This window comes from Pleurodeles waltl, chromosome 1_1 (assembly GCF_031143425.1).
Source record: "Pleurodeles waltl isolate 20211129_DDA chromosome 1_1, aPleWal1.hap1.20221129, whole genome shotgun sequence".
In the NCBI taxonomy this organism is placed as follows: Eukaryota; Metazoa; Chordata; class Amphibia; order Caudata; family Salamandridae; genus Pleurodeles; species Pleurodeles waltl.
Window position 1 is genome coordinate 15465009 of NC_090436.1, and position 16780 is coordinate 15481788.

The 16780-nt window shown below is 47.2% G+C and overlaps 1 protein-coding gene across 1 annotated transcript in view; it reads left to right on the forward strand.

Annotated features, from left to right (window-relative positions):
• Positions 1–16780, forward strand: part of LOC138288056 (nucleophosmin-like) — a 248665-nt gene that overhangs the window by 178504 nt on the left and 53381 nt on the right. The window contains exons 4-6 of the mRNA XM_069229299.1: positions 13098–13168; positions 13642–13668; positions 13996–14025. Of these exons, the coding sequence (XP_069085400.1) occupies positions 13098–13168; positions 13642–13668; positions 13996–14025 (128 nt within the window). The remainder of the gene's footprint in view (positions 1–13097; positions 13169–13641; positions 13669–13995; positions 14026–16780) is intronic.

Here is a 16780-nt window from a genome sequence, read left to right on the forward strand (position 1 = left end):
TTGGGGGGGGGTTGTGTGAGAAGGTAGCCTCTTTCTAGCCTTGTTACCCCCACTTTTTGCCTGTTTGTGAGTGTATGTCAGGGTGTTTGTCACTGTTTTCACTGTCTCACTGGGATCCTGATAGCCAGGCCTCAGTGCTCATAGTGAAAACACTATGTTTTCAGTATGTTTGTTATGTGTCACTGGGATCCTGCTGGTCAGGACCCCAGTGCTCATAGGTTTGTGGCCTATATGTATGTGTCACTGGGACCCTGTCACACAGGGCCCCAGTGCTCATAGGTGTGCATGTATATGTTCCCTGTGTGGTGCCTAACTGTCTCACTGAGGCTCTGCTAACCAGAACCTCAGTGGTTATGCTCTCTCATTACTTTCAAATTGTCACTAACAGGCTAGTGACCAATTTTACCAATTTACATTGGCTTACTGGAACACCCTTATAATTCCCTAGTATATGGTACTGAGGTACCCAGGGTATTGGGGTTCCAGGAGATCCCTATGGGCTGCAGCATTTCTTTTGCCACCGATAGGGAGCTCTGACAATTCTTACACAGGCCTGCCACTGCAGCCTGAGTGAAATAACGTCCACGTTATTTCACAGCCATTTTACACTGCACTTAAGTAACTTATAAGTCACCTATATGTCTAACCTTTACCTGGTAAAGGTTAGGTGCAAAGTTACTTAGTGTGAGGGCACCCTGGCACTAGCCAAGGTGCCCCCACATTGTTCAGAGCCAATTCCCTGAACTTTGTGTGTGCGGGGACACCATTACACGCGTGCACTACATATAGGTCACTACCTATATGTAGCTTCACCATGGTAACTCTGAATATGGCCATGTAACATGTCTATGATCATGGAATTGCCTCCTCTATACCATCCTGGCATAGTTGGCACAATCCCATGATCCCAGTGGTCTGTAGCACAGACCCTGGTACTGCCAAACTGCCCTTCCTGGGGTTTCACTGCAGCTGCTGCTGCTGCCAACCCCTCAGACAGGCAACTGCCCTCCTGGGGTCCAGCCAGGCCTGGCCCAGGATGGCAGAACAAAGAACTTCCTCCGAGAGAGGGTGTGACACCCTCTCCCTTTGGAAAATGGTGTGAAGGCAGGGGAGGAGTAGCCTCCCCCAGCCTCTGGAAATGCTTTCTTTGGCACAGATGTGCCCAATTCTGCATAAGCCAGTCTACACCGGTTCAGGGACCCCTTAGCCCCTGCTCTGGCGCGAAACTGGACAAAGGAAAGGGGAGTGACCACTCCCCTGACCTGCACCTCCCCTGGGAGGTGTCCAGAGCTCCTCCAGTGTGCTCCAGACCTCTGCCATCTTGGAAACAGAGGTGCTGCTGGCACACTGGACTGCTCTGAGTGGCCAGTGCCACCAGGTGACGTCAGAGACTCCTTGTGATAGGCTCCTTCAGGTGTTGCTAGCCTATCCTCTCTCCTAGGTAGCCAAACCCTCTTTTCTGGCTATTTAGGGTCTCTGTCTCTGGGGAAACTTCAGATAACGAATGCAAGAGCTCATCCGAGTTCCTCTGCATCTCCCTCTTCACCTTCTGATAAGGAATCGACTGCTGACCGCGCTGGAAGCCTGCAAACCTGCAACATAGTAGCAAAGACGACTACTGCAACTCTGTAACGCTGATCCTGCCGCCTTCTCGACTGTTTTCCTGCTTGTGCATGCTGTGGGGGTAGTCTGCCTCCTCTCTGCACCAGAAGCTCCGAAGAAATCTCCCGTGGGTCGACGGAATCTTCCCCCTGCAACCGCAGGCACCAAAAAGCTGCATTACCGGTCCCTTGGGTCTCCTCTCAGCACGACGAGCGAGGTCCCTCGAATCCAGCGACTCTGTCCAAGTGACCCCCACAGTCCAGTGACTCTTCAGCCCAAGTTTGGTGGAGGTAAGTCCTTGCCTCACATCGCTGGGCTGCATTGCTGGTAACCGCAACTTTGCAGCTACTCCGGCCCCTGTGCACTTACGGTGGAAATCCTTTGTGCACATCCAAGTCTGGGTCCACGGCACTCTAACCTGCATTGCACGACTTTCTAAGTTGGTCTCCGGCGACGTGGGACTCCTTTGTGCAACTTCGGCGAGCACTGTTTCACGCATCCTCGTAGTGCCTGTTTCTGGCACTTCTCTGGGTGCTACCTGCTTTAGTGAGGGCTCTTTGTCTTGCCCGATGTCCCCTCTCTCTTCAGGTCCAATTTGCGACCTCCTGGTCCCTCCTGGGCTCCAGCAGCGTCCAAAAACGTCAAACGTACGATTTGCTGCTAGCAAGGCTTGTTGGCGTTCTTTCGGCGGTAAAACACATCTGCACGACTCTCCACGGCGAGAGGGATCCGTCCACCAAAGGGGAAGTCTCTAGCCCTTTTCGTTCCTGCAGAAACCTCAGCTTCTTCTGTCCAGTAGAAGCTTCTTTGCACCCGCAGCTAGCATTTCCTGGGCATCTGCCCATCTCCAACTTGCTTGTGACTTTTGGACTTGGTCCCCTTGTTCCACAGGTACCCTAGATTGGAAATCCACAGTTTTTGCATTGCTGGTTTGTGTCTTTCCTGCATTATTCCTCTAACACGACTATTTTGTCCTTAGGGGAACTTTAGTGCACTTTGCACTCACTTTTCAGGGTCTTGGGGAGGGTTATTTTTCTAACTCTCACTATTTTCTAATAGTCCCAGCGACCCTCTACAAGGTCACATAGGTTTGGGGTCCATTCGTGGTTCGCATTCCACTTTTGGAGTATATGGTTTGTGTTGCCCCTATCCCTATGTTTCCCCATTGCATCCTATTGTAACTATACATTGTTTGCACTGTTTTCTAAGACTATACTGCATATTTTTGCTATTGTGTATATATATCTTGTGTATATTTCCTATCCTCTCACTGAGGGTACACTCTAAGATACTTTGGCATATTGTCATAAAAATAAAGTACCTTAATTTTTAGTATAACTGTGTATTGTGTTTTCTTATGATATTGTGCATATGACACTAAGTGGTACTGTAGTAGCTTCACACGTCTCCTAGTTCAACCTAAGCTGCTCTGCTAAGCTACCATTATCTATCAGCCTAAGCTGCTAGACACCCTATACACTAATAAGGGATAACTGGGCCTGGTGCAAGGTGCAAGTACCCCTTGGTACTCACTACAAGCCAGTCCAGCCTCCTACAGTAATGACCTAGAGGCCTCAGGTTGGGCTGATGTAGAGTTTTATGCCCATGCAGCCATGCTGGGCATCCCTGAGGAATTGTTCCCTCTCATTTCTACTGAAATGAAAAAGCAAAGGAGAGAAGGCCTGACAACTCAGGATCCCACTCTATTAACAGGTAAAAAGGGTATCACAGTATCCCCTAACCACTCTACCATTCAGGATACCATTCCTGTGGTGGGAGAAACCTCTCCTGGGGTGGCACCTGTTCCAAGGGAATCATCAGTTGGCAAAACTGTTCTCCCTGAGGTGGAAGTACCTCTCTGTGGGATAACTAACATTGGTGAGAAAAAGAGCACCATTTTAGCTAACATGGAGCATCCCTCCAACCCTCCCAGAGAAACTTTAGTGCAGAAACTCTGCACTGCCTCACAACACTTAGGACAGCATCCCTGCCCTAGTGTGGAGCTCATAGGACAGCATCCCTGCCCTGCTCCAACTCAAGAGAAACAGCAACCCTGTTCTCTCTTCCAGCCATATGGACAACGTTTTTGCCCAGCTATGGCTTTACTGAGACAGCATCCCTGTCTGGCATTTTCATCACTGCAAATAGGTTCAGTGGACAATTCCCACTGCTCTAAACTAAAACTTACTGATAGAAAAACTGATAATACATCTTCACATTGTTGCTTAGCTAAAAAACTTCAAACAGGGTTGTTTACATCCCCACAGGGAAGTAACCATATAGTGGATGATAAAGGGAGTAACCAGTCTATTGCTGAGCTACTCTCTACTTATCACCACTTAGACAATAAAGTCTCAACTGGCCAAGGTTAGCCTTATTGTCCTTCGTTTGGGGGGGGGGGGGTTGTGTGAGAAAGTAGCCTCTGTCTAGCCTTGTTACCCCCATTTTTGGCCTGTTTGTGAGTGTATGTCAGGGTGTTTTACTGTCTCACTGGGATCCTGCTAGCCAGGACCCAGTGCTCATAGTGAAAACCCTATGTTTTCAGTATGTTTGTTATGTGTCACTGGGACCCTGCTACTCAGGACCCCAGTGCTCATAAGTTTGTGGCCTATATGTATGTGTTCCCTGTGTGGTGCCTAACTGTCTCACTGAGGCTCTGCTAACCAGAACCTCAGTGGTTATGCTCTCTCATTGCTTTCAAATTGTCACTAACAGGCTAGTGACCAATTTTACCAATTTACATTGGCTTACTGGAACACCCTTATAATTCCCTAGTATATGGTACTAAGGTACCCAGGGTATTGGGGTTCCAATAGATCCCTATGGGCTGCAGCATTTCTTTTGCCACCCATAGGGAGCTCTGACAATTCTTACACAGGCCTGCCACTGCAGCCTGAGTGAAATAACGTCCACGTTATTTCACAGCCATTTTACACTGCACTTAAGTAACTTATAAGTCACCTATATGTCTAACCGTTACCTAGTAAAGGTTAGGTGCAAAGTTACTTAGTGTGAGGGCACCCTGGCACTAGCCAAGGTGCCCCCACATTGTTCAGGGCCAATTCCCCGGACTTTGTGAGTGCGGGGACACCATTACACGCGTGCACTACATATAGGTCACTACCTATATTTAGCTTCACAATGGTAACTCCGAATATGGCCATGTAACATGTCTATGATCATGGAATTGCCCCCTCTATGCCATCCTGGCATAGTTGGCACAATCCCATGATCCCAGTGGTCTGTAGCACAGACCCTGGTACAGCCAAACTGCCTTTTGGCTGCTGCTGCCAACCCCTCAGACAGATTTCTGCCCTCCTGGGGTCAAGCCAGGCTTGTCCCAGGATGGCAGAACAAAGGACTTCCTCTGAGAGAGGGTGTTCCACCCTCTCCCTTTGGAAAATGGTGTGAAGGCAGGGGAGGAGTAGCCTCCCCCAGCCTCTGGAAATGCTTTCTTGGGCACAGATGTGCCCAATTCTGCATAAGCCAGTCTACACCGGTTCAGGGACCCCTTAGCCCTGCTCTGGCGCGAAGCTGGACAAAGGAAAGGGGAGTGACCACTCCCCTGACCTGCACCTCCCCTGGGAGGTGTCCAGAGCTCCTCCAGTGTGCTCCAGACCTCTGCCATCTTGGAAACAGAGGTGCTGCTGGCACACTGGACTGCTCAGAGTGGCCAGTGCCACCAGGTGACGTCAGAGACTCCTTCTGATAGGCTCCTTAAGGTGTTGCTAGCCTATCCTCTCTCCTAAGTAGCCAAACCCTCTTTTCTGGCTATTTAGGGTCTCTGTCTCTGGGGAAACTTTAGATAACGAATGCAAGATCTCATCAGAGTTCCTCTGCATCTCTCTCTTCACCTTTTGCCAAGGAATCGACTGCTGACCGCGCTGGAAGCCTGTAAAACTGCAACAAAGTAGCTAAGACGACTACTGCAACTCTGTAACGCTGATCCTGCCGCCTTCTCGACTGTTTTCCTGGTGGTGCATGCTGTGGGGGTAGTCTGCCTCCTCTCTGCACTAGAAGCTCCGAAGAAATCTCCCGTGGGTCGACGGAATCTTCCCCCTGCAACCGCAGGCACCAAAAAGCTGCATTACAGGTCCCTTGGGTCTCCTCTCAGCACGACGAGCGAGGTCTCTCGAATCCAGCAACTCTGTCCAAGTGACCCCCACAGTCCAGTGACTCTTCAGTCCAAGTTTGGTGGAGGTAAGTCCTTGCCTCCCCACGCCAGACTGCATTGCTGGGAACCGCGACTTTTGCAGCTACTCCGGCCCCTGTGCACTTCCAGCGGAAATCCTTTGTGCACAGCCAAGCCTGGGTCCACAGCACTCTAACCTGCATTGCACGACTTTCTAAGTTGGTCTCCGGCGACGTGGGACTCCTTTGTGTAACTTCGGGAGATTAACATTTCACGCATCCTTGTAGTGCCTGTTTCTGGCACTTCTCCAGGTGCTACCTGCTGCTGAGGGGGCTCCTTGTCTTGCTCGACATCTCCTCTCTCTCCTGACGCAAATTGCGACATCCTGGTCCCTCCTGGGCCACAGCAGTATCCAAAAACGCTTACCGCACGATTTGCAGCTAGCAAGGCTTGTTTGCGGTCTTTCGGCGGAAAACACTTCTGCACAACTCTCCACGGTGTGAGAGATCTGTCCTCCAAAGGGGAAGTCTCTAGCCTTTGTCTTTCCTGCAGAAACCTTAGCTTCTTCTGTCCAGTAGAAGCTTCTTTGCACCAACAGCTGGCATTTCCTGGGCATCTGCCCATCTCCGACTTGCTTGTGACTTTTGGACTTGGTCCCCTTGTTCCACAGGTACCTTCGACTAGAAATCCATCATTGTTGCATTGCTGGTTTGTGTCTTTCCTGCAGTATTCCCCTATCACGACTTCTTTGTCCTTTGGGGAACTTTAGTGCACTTTGCACTCACTTTTCAGGGTCTTGGGGTGGGCTATTTTTCTAACCCTCACTATTTTCTAATAGTCCCAGCGACCTTCTACAAGGTCACATAGGTTTGGGGTCCTTTTGTGGTTCGCATTCCACTTTTGGAGTATATGGTTTGTGTTGCCCCTATCCCTATGTGTCCCCATTGCATCCTATTGTAACTATACATTGTTTGCACTGTTTTCTAAGACTATACTGCATATTTTTGGTATTGTGTACATATATCTTGTGTATATTTCCTATCCTCTTACTGAGGGTACACTCTGAGATACTTTGGCATATTGTCATAAAAATAAAGTACCTTTATTTTTAGTGTAACTGTGTATTGTGTTTTCTTATGATGTTATGCAAGTGACACTAGTGGTACTGTAGGAGCTTCACTCGTCTCCTAGTTCAGCCTAAGCTGCTCTGCTAAGCTACCATTATCTATCAGCCTATGCTGCTAGACACCCTATACACTAATAAGGGATAACTGGGCCTGGTGCAAGGTGCAAGTACCCCTTGGTACTCACTACAAGCCAGTCCAGCCTCCTACATTGGTTGTGCAGCGGTGGGATAAGTGCTTTGAGACTACTTACCACTCTTGTCATTGTACTTTTCATAAGAGAAAAATATACAAAACAAGTTCAGTGTGTGTACACATAACTAAAAAGTTTTGCATTTCCTCTTTTCACTCTTTTCTAAAGTGCTGAAAAGTACTTCTAAACTTTCAAAAAGTTTTTAAAAGTTTAAAAAGTTTTTTTTCTTCTGTCTTTCTAAAAAGTTCTGAAAACTTTTTTCTCTTTTTCTATCACTTTAACTCTCTCTAAAAATGTCTGGCACAGGCCAAAATGTTGATCTGTCCAAAATTGCATATGATCACCTTAGCTGGAAAGGAGCAAGGTGTCTCTGCATAGAGAGAGGTTTGAGTGTAGGGAAGAATCCTTCCTTGGAATTGTTACTTAACATGCTTAGAGAACAAGATAAGGCTAAAAGTGCCCCATCTGTTGAAAAAGTAGCTAATGGTTCCCAATCTGATCCAGGGACTCCCCCAGGAAAAGGTTCAGGAAAGAAACTTCTTAGCCTGCCCATTACTAGACAGTCTAGCATAGTTGGTACTGAGGTGGAGTCACATCATACAGATGATGTGCTCTCACATTACACTGTTAGCCAAGCTGTTAGGGTGCCCTCTGTAAGGGACAGGTCTCCTTCTGTTCATTCCCATCATACCTCTGTGTCTAGGAATGTCCCTCCCACCAACCCTGATGACAGATTGTTAGAAAGGGAACTCAATAAGTTGAGGGTGGAACAAACCAGACTGAAGCTTAAAAAGCAACAGCTGGATTTGGATAGACAGTCTTTAGAACTAGAGAAGGAAAGACAGAAGTTGGGTTTTGAAACCCATGGTGGCAGCAGCAGTATTCCCCATAGTCATCCTGCAAAAGAGCATTATTCCAGGAATCTGCATAAGATAGTTCCCCCTTATAAGGAGGGGGATGACATTAACAAGTGGTTTGCTGCACTTGAGAGGGCCTGTGTTGTACAGGATGTCCCTCAAAGGCAGTGGGCTGCTATCCTATGGCTATCATTTAGTGGAAAAGGTAGGGATAGGCTCCTTACTGTGAAAGAAAGTGATGCCAATAATTTTACAGTTCTTAAGAATGCACTCCTGGATGGTTATGGCTTAACCACTGAACAATACAGGATAAAGTTCAGAGAGACCAAAAAGGAGTCTTCACAAGACTGGGTTGATTTCATTGACCATTCAGTGAAGGCCTTGGAGGGGTGGTTACATGGCAGTAAAGTTACTGATTATGACAGCCTGTATAACGTGATCCTGAGAGAGCATATTCTTAATAATTGTGTGTCTGATTTGTTGCACCAGTACTTGGTGGACTCTGATCTGACCTCTCCCCAAGAATTGGGAAAGAAGGCAGACAAATGGGTCAGAACAAGGGTGAACAGAAAAGTTCATACAGGGGGCGACAAAGAGAACAATAAGAAGAAAGATGGTGAAAAATCTCAAGATAAGCATGGGGATAAGGGTAAAACCAAAGATCCTACTTCAAATCTTAAACACTCTTCGGGGGTGGGGATAAAACAAATTCTTCCTCTTCTTCTCAACCTACACAATTTAAAAAGCCTTGGTGCTTTGTGTGTAAAAATAGAGGCCATAGGCCAGGGGATAAGTCCTGTCCAGGTAAACCCCCTGAGCCTACCACCACTAATACATCAAGCTCTAGTGCCCCTAGCAGTAGTGGTACTAGTGGTGGGACTGCTGGCAACAGTCAAGTTAAGGGTGTAGTTGGGTTCACTTATGGGTCCATAGTAGAAATTGGGGTAGTCAGTCCCAAGACAGTTTCTGTCACACCTAGTGGCATTGGCCTTGCCACACTGGCTGCTTGTCCCCTTACAATGGATAAGTACAGGCAGACAGTTTCAATAAATGGTGTTGAGGCCTTGGCCTACAGGGACACAGGTGCCAGTATCACTTTGTTGACTGAAAACCTAGTGCACCCTGATCAACACATCATTGGACAACAGTATAAGATTATTGATGTCCATAACTCCACTAAGTTTCTTCCCTTAGCTATAATTCAGTTTAGTTTGGGTGGAGTTACTGGCCCTAAGCAGGTGGTGGTATCACCTAGCTTACCTGTAGACTGTCTCTTAGGTAATGACCTAGAGGCCTCAGGTTGGGCTGATGTAGAGTTTTATGCCCATGCAGCCATGCTGGGCATCCCTGAGGAATTGTTCCCTCTCATTTCTACAGAAATGAAAAAGCAAAGGAGAGAAGGCCTGAAAACTCAGGGTCCCTCTCTATTAACAGGTAAAAAGGGTATCACAGTATCCCCTAACCACTCTACCATTCAGGATACCATTCCTGTGGTGGGAGAAACCTCTCCTGGGGTGGCACCTGTTCCAAGGGAATCATCAGCTGGCAAAGCTGGACTCCCTGAGCTAGAAGTACCTCTCTGTGGGATAACTAACATTGGTGAGAAAAAGAGCACCATTTTAGTTAACATGGAGCATCCCTCCAACCCTCCCAGAGAAACTTTAGTGCAGAAACTCTGCACTGCCTCACAACACTTAGGACAGCATCCCTGCCCTAGTGTGGAGCTCACAGGACAGAATCCCTGCCCTGCTCCAACTCAAGAGAAACAGCAACCCTGTTCTCTCTTCCAGCCATATGGACAAAGTTTTTGCCCAGCTATGGCTTTACTGAGACAGCATCCCTGTCTGGCATTTTCATCACTGCAAATAGGTTCAGTGGACAATTCCCACTGCTCTAAACTAAAACTTACTGATAGAAACAATGATAATACATCTTCACATTGTTGCTTAGCTAAAAAACTTCAAACAGGGTCGTTTACATCCCCACAGGGAAGTAACCATATAGTGGATGATAAAGGGAGTAACCAGTCTATTGCAGAGCTACTCTCTACTTATCACCACTTAGACAATAAAGTCTCAACTGGCCAAGGTTAGCCTTATTCTTCTTCGTTTGGGGGGGGGGGGTTGTGTGAGAAAGTAGCCTATTTCTAGCCTTGTTACCCCCACTTTTGGCCTGTTTGTGAGTGTATGTCAGGGTGTTTTACTGTCTCACTGGGATCCTGCTAGCCAGGACCCAGTGCTCATAGTGAAAACCCTATGTTTTCAGTATGTTTGATATGTGTCACTGGGACCCTGCTACTCAGGACCCCAGTGCTCATAAGTTTGTGGCCTATATGTATGTGTTCCCTGTGTGGTGCCTAACTGTCTCACTGAGGCTCTGCTAACCAGAACCTCAGTGGGTATGCTCTCTCATTGCTTTCAAATTGTCACTAACAGGCTAGTGACCAATTTTACCAATTTACATTGGCTTACTGGAACACCCTTATAATTCCCTAGTATATGGTACTAAGGTACCCAGGGTATTGGGGTTCCAGGAGATCCCTATGGGCTGCAGCATTTCTTTTGCCACCCATAGGGAGCTCTGACAATTCTTACACAGGCCTGCCACTGCAGCCTGAGTGAAATAACGTCCACGTTATTTCACAGCCATTTTACACTGCACTTAAGTAACTTATAAGTCACCTATATGTCTAACCTTTACCTAGTAAAGGTTAGGTGCAAAGTTACTTAGTGTGAGGGCACCCTGGCACTAGCCAAGGTGCCCCCACATTGTTCAGGGCCAATTCTCCGGACTTTGTGAGTGCGGGGACACCATTACACGCGTGCACTACATATAGGTCACTACCTATATGTAGCTTCACAATGGTAACTCCGAATATGGCCATGTAACATGTCTATGATCATGGAATTGCCCCCTCTATGCCATCCTGGCATAGTTGGCACAATCCCATGATCCCAGTGGTCTGTAGCACAGACCCTAGTACAGCCAAACTGCCTTTTCTGGGGTTTCACTGCAGCTGCTGCTGCTGCCAACCCCTCAGACAGATTTCTGCCCTCCTGGGGTCAAGCCAGGCTTGTCCCAGGATGGCAGAACAAAGGACTTCCTCTGAGAGAGGGTGTTACACCCTCTCCCTTTGGAAAATGGTGTGAAGGCAGGGGAGGAGTAGCCTCCCCAGCCTCTGGAAATGCTTTCTTGGGCACAGATGTGCCCAATTCTGCATAAGCCAGTCTACACCGGTTCAGGGACCCCTTAGCCCTGCTCTGGCGCGAAGCTGGACAAAGGAAAGGGGAGTGACCACTCCCCTGACCTGCACCTCCCCTGGGAGGTGTTCAGAGCTCCTCCAGTGTGCTCCAGACCTCTGCCATCTTGGAAACAGAGGTGCTGCTGGCACACTGGACTGCTCTGAGTGGCCAGTGCCACCAGGTGACGTCAGAGACTCCTTCTGATAGGCTCCTTCGGGTGTTGCTAGCCTATTCTCTCTCCTAGGTAGCCAAACCCTCTTTTCTGGCTATTTAGGGTCTCTGTCTCTGGGGAAACTTTAGATAACGAATGCAAGAGCTCATCAGAGTTCCTCTGCATCTCTCTCTTCACCTTCAGCCAAGGAATCGACTGCTGACCGCGTTGGAAGCCTGCAAAACTGCAACAAAGTAGCTAAGACGACTACTGCAACTCTGTAACGCTGATCCTGCCGCCTTCTCGACTGTTTTCCTGGTGGTGCATGCTGTGGGGGTAGTCTGCCTCCTCTCTGCACTAGAAGCTCCGAAGAAATCTCCCGTGGGTTAACGGAATCTTCCCCCTGCAACCGCAGGCACCACGACGAGCGAGGTCCCTCGAATCCAGCAACTCTGTCCAAGTGACCCCCACAGTCCAGTGACTCTTCAGTCCAAGTTTGGTGGAGGTAAGTCCTTGCCTCACCTCGCTAGACTGCATTGCTGGGAACTGCAACTTTTGCAGCTACTCCGGCCCCTGTGCACTTCCGGCGGAAATCCTTTGTGCACAGCCAAGCCTGGGTCCACGGCACTCTAACCTGCATTGCAAGACTTTCTAAGTTGGTCTCCGGTGACGTGGGACTCCTTTGTGTAACTTTGGGTGAGCACTGTTTCACGCATCCTTGTAGTGCCTGTTTCTGGCATTTCTCCGGGTGCTACCTGCTGCTGAGAGGGCTCCTTGTCTTGCTCGATGTCCCCTCTCTCTCCTGACGCAATTTGCAACATCCTGGTCCCTCCTGGGCCACAGCAGCATCCAAAAACGCTTACCGCACAATTTGCAGCTAGCAAGGCTTGTTGGCGGTTTTTCGGCGGGAAAACACTTCTGCACGACTTTCCACGGCGTGCGGGATCCGTCCTCCAAAGGGGAAGTCTCTAGCCCTTGTCGTTCCTGCAGAAACCTTAGCTTCTTCTGTCCAGTAGAAGCTTCTTTGCACCCACAGCTGGCATTTCCTGGGCATCTGCCCATCTCCGACTTGCTTGTGAATTTTGGACTTGGTCTCCTTGTTCCACAGGTACCCTCGACTGGAAATCCATTGTTGTTGCATTGCTGGTTTGTGTCTTTCCTGCAGTATTCCCCTATCACGACTTCTTTGTCCTTTGGGGAACTTTAGTGCACTTTGCACTCACTTTTCAGGGTCTTGGGGTGGGCTATTTGTCTAACCCTCACTATTTTCTAATAGTCCCAGCGACCCTCTACAAGGTCACATAGGTTTGGGGTCCATTCGTGGTTCGCATTCCACTTTTGGAGTATATGGTTTGTGTTGCCCCTATCCCTATGTGTCCTTATTGCATCCTATTGTAACTATACATTGTTTGCACTGTTTTCTAAGACTATACTGCATATTTTTGGTATTGTGTACATATATCTTGTGTATTTTTCCTATCCTCTCACTGAGGGTACACTCTGAGATACTTTGGCATATTGTCATAAAAATAAAGTACCTTTATTTTTAGTATAACTGTGTATTGTGTTTTCTTATGATATTGTGAAAGTGACACTAGTGGTACTGTAGGAGCTTCACTCGTCTCCTAGTTCAGCCTAAGCTGCTCTGCTAAGCTACCATTATCTATCAGCCTATGCTGCTAGACACCCTATACACTAATAAGGGATAACTGGGCCTGGTGCAAGGTGCAAGTACCCCTTGGTACTCACTACAAGCCAGTCCAGCCTCCTACAAACCTCTTTTCTTTCTCTAGAAGAAGTTGAAAGTTCTCCAGTATGATGACGTTAGTGAAACAGACTCCGACCACGATGAAGATGAGGATGACGGGTAAGCACACTTCTGTGCTGGCCTCCATTTTAAGTTAGTTGTACTGGAAAGGCAGGCAGAATGGCACTGAATTTCCTTGCTACCTTAACAGAAGGTTTCAATTCCATTAAGGACACAGAGGCACAGGCCGGGCTGCAGGCAGTGTGCAGAAGGGGGTTGGGCGCAGGACTTTACCACAACAGACTGGAATAAAATTGTTGAGACATTGGGGGTTATTACAACTTTGGAGGAGGTGTTAATCCGTCCCAAAAGTGACGGTAAAGTGACACCAGCCGTATTACGAGTTCCATAGGATATAATGGACTCGTAATACATCTGGTGGTATATCCGTCACATTACCGTCACTTTTGGGACGGATTAACACCTCCTCCGAAGTTGTAATAACCCCCATTATGTTTAAAATGTTTTTAAGAGTGTGTATTCCAGTTTTATACCAATTAAATTTTCTATCATTTTTTCTTTTTTCCTGTTAGATCAGATGTCTGTGAAGTACCAATGCCGTAAGTCTCATTTGTATACTTAATAAGCATATCAAATGTTGTTTTGTTTTGCATTTGATCTATCTGTGATATTCAGTTAAGTGTAATTGTAGAATTGTTAAACTGCTTATGATTAATGTACTTGTAAACGCTAAGCACGTTGTCCAGCTGGCAAAGCTCTATTATCGGTGATGTTAAAATGCATTCTTTGGATGAGTCCATTTTGTTTGCTGGTTGGAGACTGTACAGATCTGTTCTGTTTTAAAATGTCTCATTTGATATTTCCACCTTGAATCACTTTCAAGTTTCATTAATGCTGTCTTTTCTCTGTAATGTTTTTCCATCTAGACCACCTGAGGTTATTGACTTAACAGCCATGTAAGTGGAGTTGTTTTTAATTTACAAAGTATTTGAAAATAGATGATAAATTAGTGTTGACCTGCACTTGTACACTTGAACGCCCGGTATGTTTTTCACAGTGAGGAGTAGCCTTTCAAATTGCTTTTTGTTTACACCAGACCAGGGTTCTGATGTCTGGCGAACACCCACAGAGGACCTCTTTTTGCTCAGGAGTTCTACTTCCCTCTCAACCCAGGACATGTTTTCACTTAGTGTGGTGGTATTCTGTTTTTAGAAGGGGCACAGACATTTTTTTACCTGTGCCATTGTATGAAAACTGAGTACCTGCACTTACTTGAAAAGTTTGGTCACTCCCTATAACTGGTGTTACTTGACCTTGTAACTTTACTCAAAAGGGGGTCAATTGGGGGTATTTAGATGACCAATTGTGCATCACTCCCACACTCATAATTTAAATAAGAAAGAGATGCACAAGGTTTAGTGCCCCAAACATGTAGATGGTTGTCGTTAGACCTGACAGCCTTAGGTTGGTCTTCGCCCTGGCATTTTGCCCACCTTCTCCATTTTTCAGGCCTCTTTTGTGCTGACTTTAGGACTCTGTGCACATTACTACTGTTAACCAGTGCTAAAGTGCCTTTGCTCTCTCCCCTAAACATGGCAACATTGGCCTATACCCAATTGACATATTTAATTTACTTATAAATTCCTAGTAAAGTGCACTACACATACCCCAGGGCCTGTAAATGCTACTTATGGGCCTGCAGCACTGGTTGTGCCACCCACTTAAGTAGCCCTTTAACCATGTCTCATACATGCCTTTGCAGAGACTGTATGTGCAGTTTTACACTGCTGTGTAGACCTGGCACAATAACCCGTTTGCCAGGCCTTTTTATACAAATAAGTCACCCCTAAGGAAGACCCTGGACAACCCAAAGGGCAGGGTGCAATGTGTTTAAAAGGCAGGGCATGTATTTCAAAATTTTACATGTCCTGATAGTAAAAAAACAAAAACACTCCTAAAGTAGTTTTTCACTTTGGATAACATTGGGTCTATTGTATTACAATTTATAAGTGCAATTCACAATCTGTACGAGGAAAAGTTTTCGAGTTTTGGTGTCTCTGGAATCACAATTTAAAATCACACATGATGGGCAAGTCAGATTTTAGATTGCAATTCTGCAAAATGCCAGCATTAGAAAATTGGCATTTTCTTACTTTTGCATTTTAGTGCCTGCTGCCTGTCTCTGCTCACTTGTCTTGTGTGGGTGACAGCTGGGCTGTGTGTATTCCCCCTAGACTGCCACACACAGGAGCTTAGGTGTGACTTGATGGGCCATTCTGGCAGGATGGGAGGGAGGGTCTGACTGCATCGTCACACCTGAGTAGGCTGTGCCCTGTCCCTATTCAGAGGGCTGAATAACCCACGGTAGTGAGTCTGGACCCAGGACAGGAAGAGCAGGACCTCTGTGCACCTCAAAGGCCTGTCTTTGGAGTCACCCCAACTTCAAAGGCCCACCTGGGTATAAGTAGTGGCACTCTGACACTACCAACTCAATACACTGCTGGACCTGTTTGCACTCTGTCAGGAAGAAGGACTGCTGTGCTTCTACAAGAACTGCCTCTCTGCTGGAACCGTGCTCTGCTGTGTTGACCTGCTGCCCTCTTGCCCAGGAGTGAAGACTGGCCCTGCATTTATCCAACTCAGAACCAAGAGTGACTCTAAGCGCCAGCAGACTGGTCTCCTGATCTGAAGTGTCAAGGACATTAAGGTTTTCCAACCAACCTAACTCTGCACCTGGACACTGGCAGCTGTGAGTCTGCCCTACCAAGTCGTGCCACCCTAGTCCTGCACTTTTGGAAGTGGACCTTGTAGGAGGCTGGCCTGGCTTGTAGTGGGTACCAAGGGGTACTTACACTCTGTACCAGGTCCAGTCATCTCTTATTAGTGTAGAAGAGGTGTTTCTAGCAGCTTAGGCTGGTAGAAGGTAGCTATGGCAAAGCAGCTTAGGCTGAACTAGGAGACATGCAAAGCTCGTACTATACCACTGGTGTCATATGCACAATATCAAATGAAAACACAATACACAGATATACTAAAAATAAAGGTACTTTATTTTTATGACAATATGCCAAAAGTATCTCAGTGAGTACCCTCAGTATGAGGATGCCAAATATACACAAGATATGTACACAATACCAAAAATATGCAGTAATAGCAAAAGGAAGTAATGCAAGCAATGTAAAGTTACAGTAGATTGCAATAGGAGCACATAGGGATAGGGGCAACACAAACCATATACTCCAAAAGTGGAATGCAAACCACGAATGGATCCCAAACCTATGTGAGCTTGCAGAGGGTCACTGGGCCTGTAAGAAAACAGTGAGGGTTAGAAAAATAGCCCACCCCATGACCCTAAAAAGTAGGTGTAAAGTGCACCTATAACCCCCAGAGAGCACAGAAGTCGTGATAGGGGGTTTCTGCAAGGAAGACCAACACCAGCAAAGCAACAACAGTGCACTTCCGGACCTGAGTACCTGTGAAACAATGGGACCAAGTTCAAGAGTCGCGACAATGTCGAGAGTGGGCAGATGCCCAGGAAATGCCAGCTGAGGGTGCAAAGAAGCTGCCACTGGATGGTAGAAGCTGTTGATTCTGCAAGAACGAAGAGGACTAGGAACTTCCCCTTTGGAGGATGGATGTCCCACGTAATGAAGAAGCTTGCAGAGGTGTTCCCACGCAGAAAGACCGCAAACAAGCCTTGCTAGCTGCAAG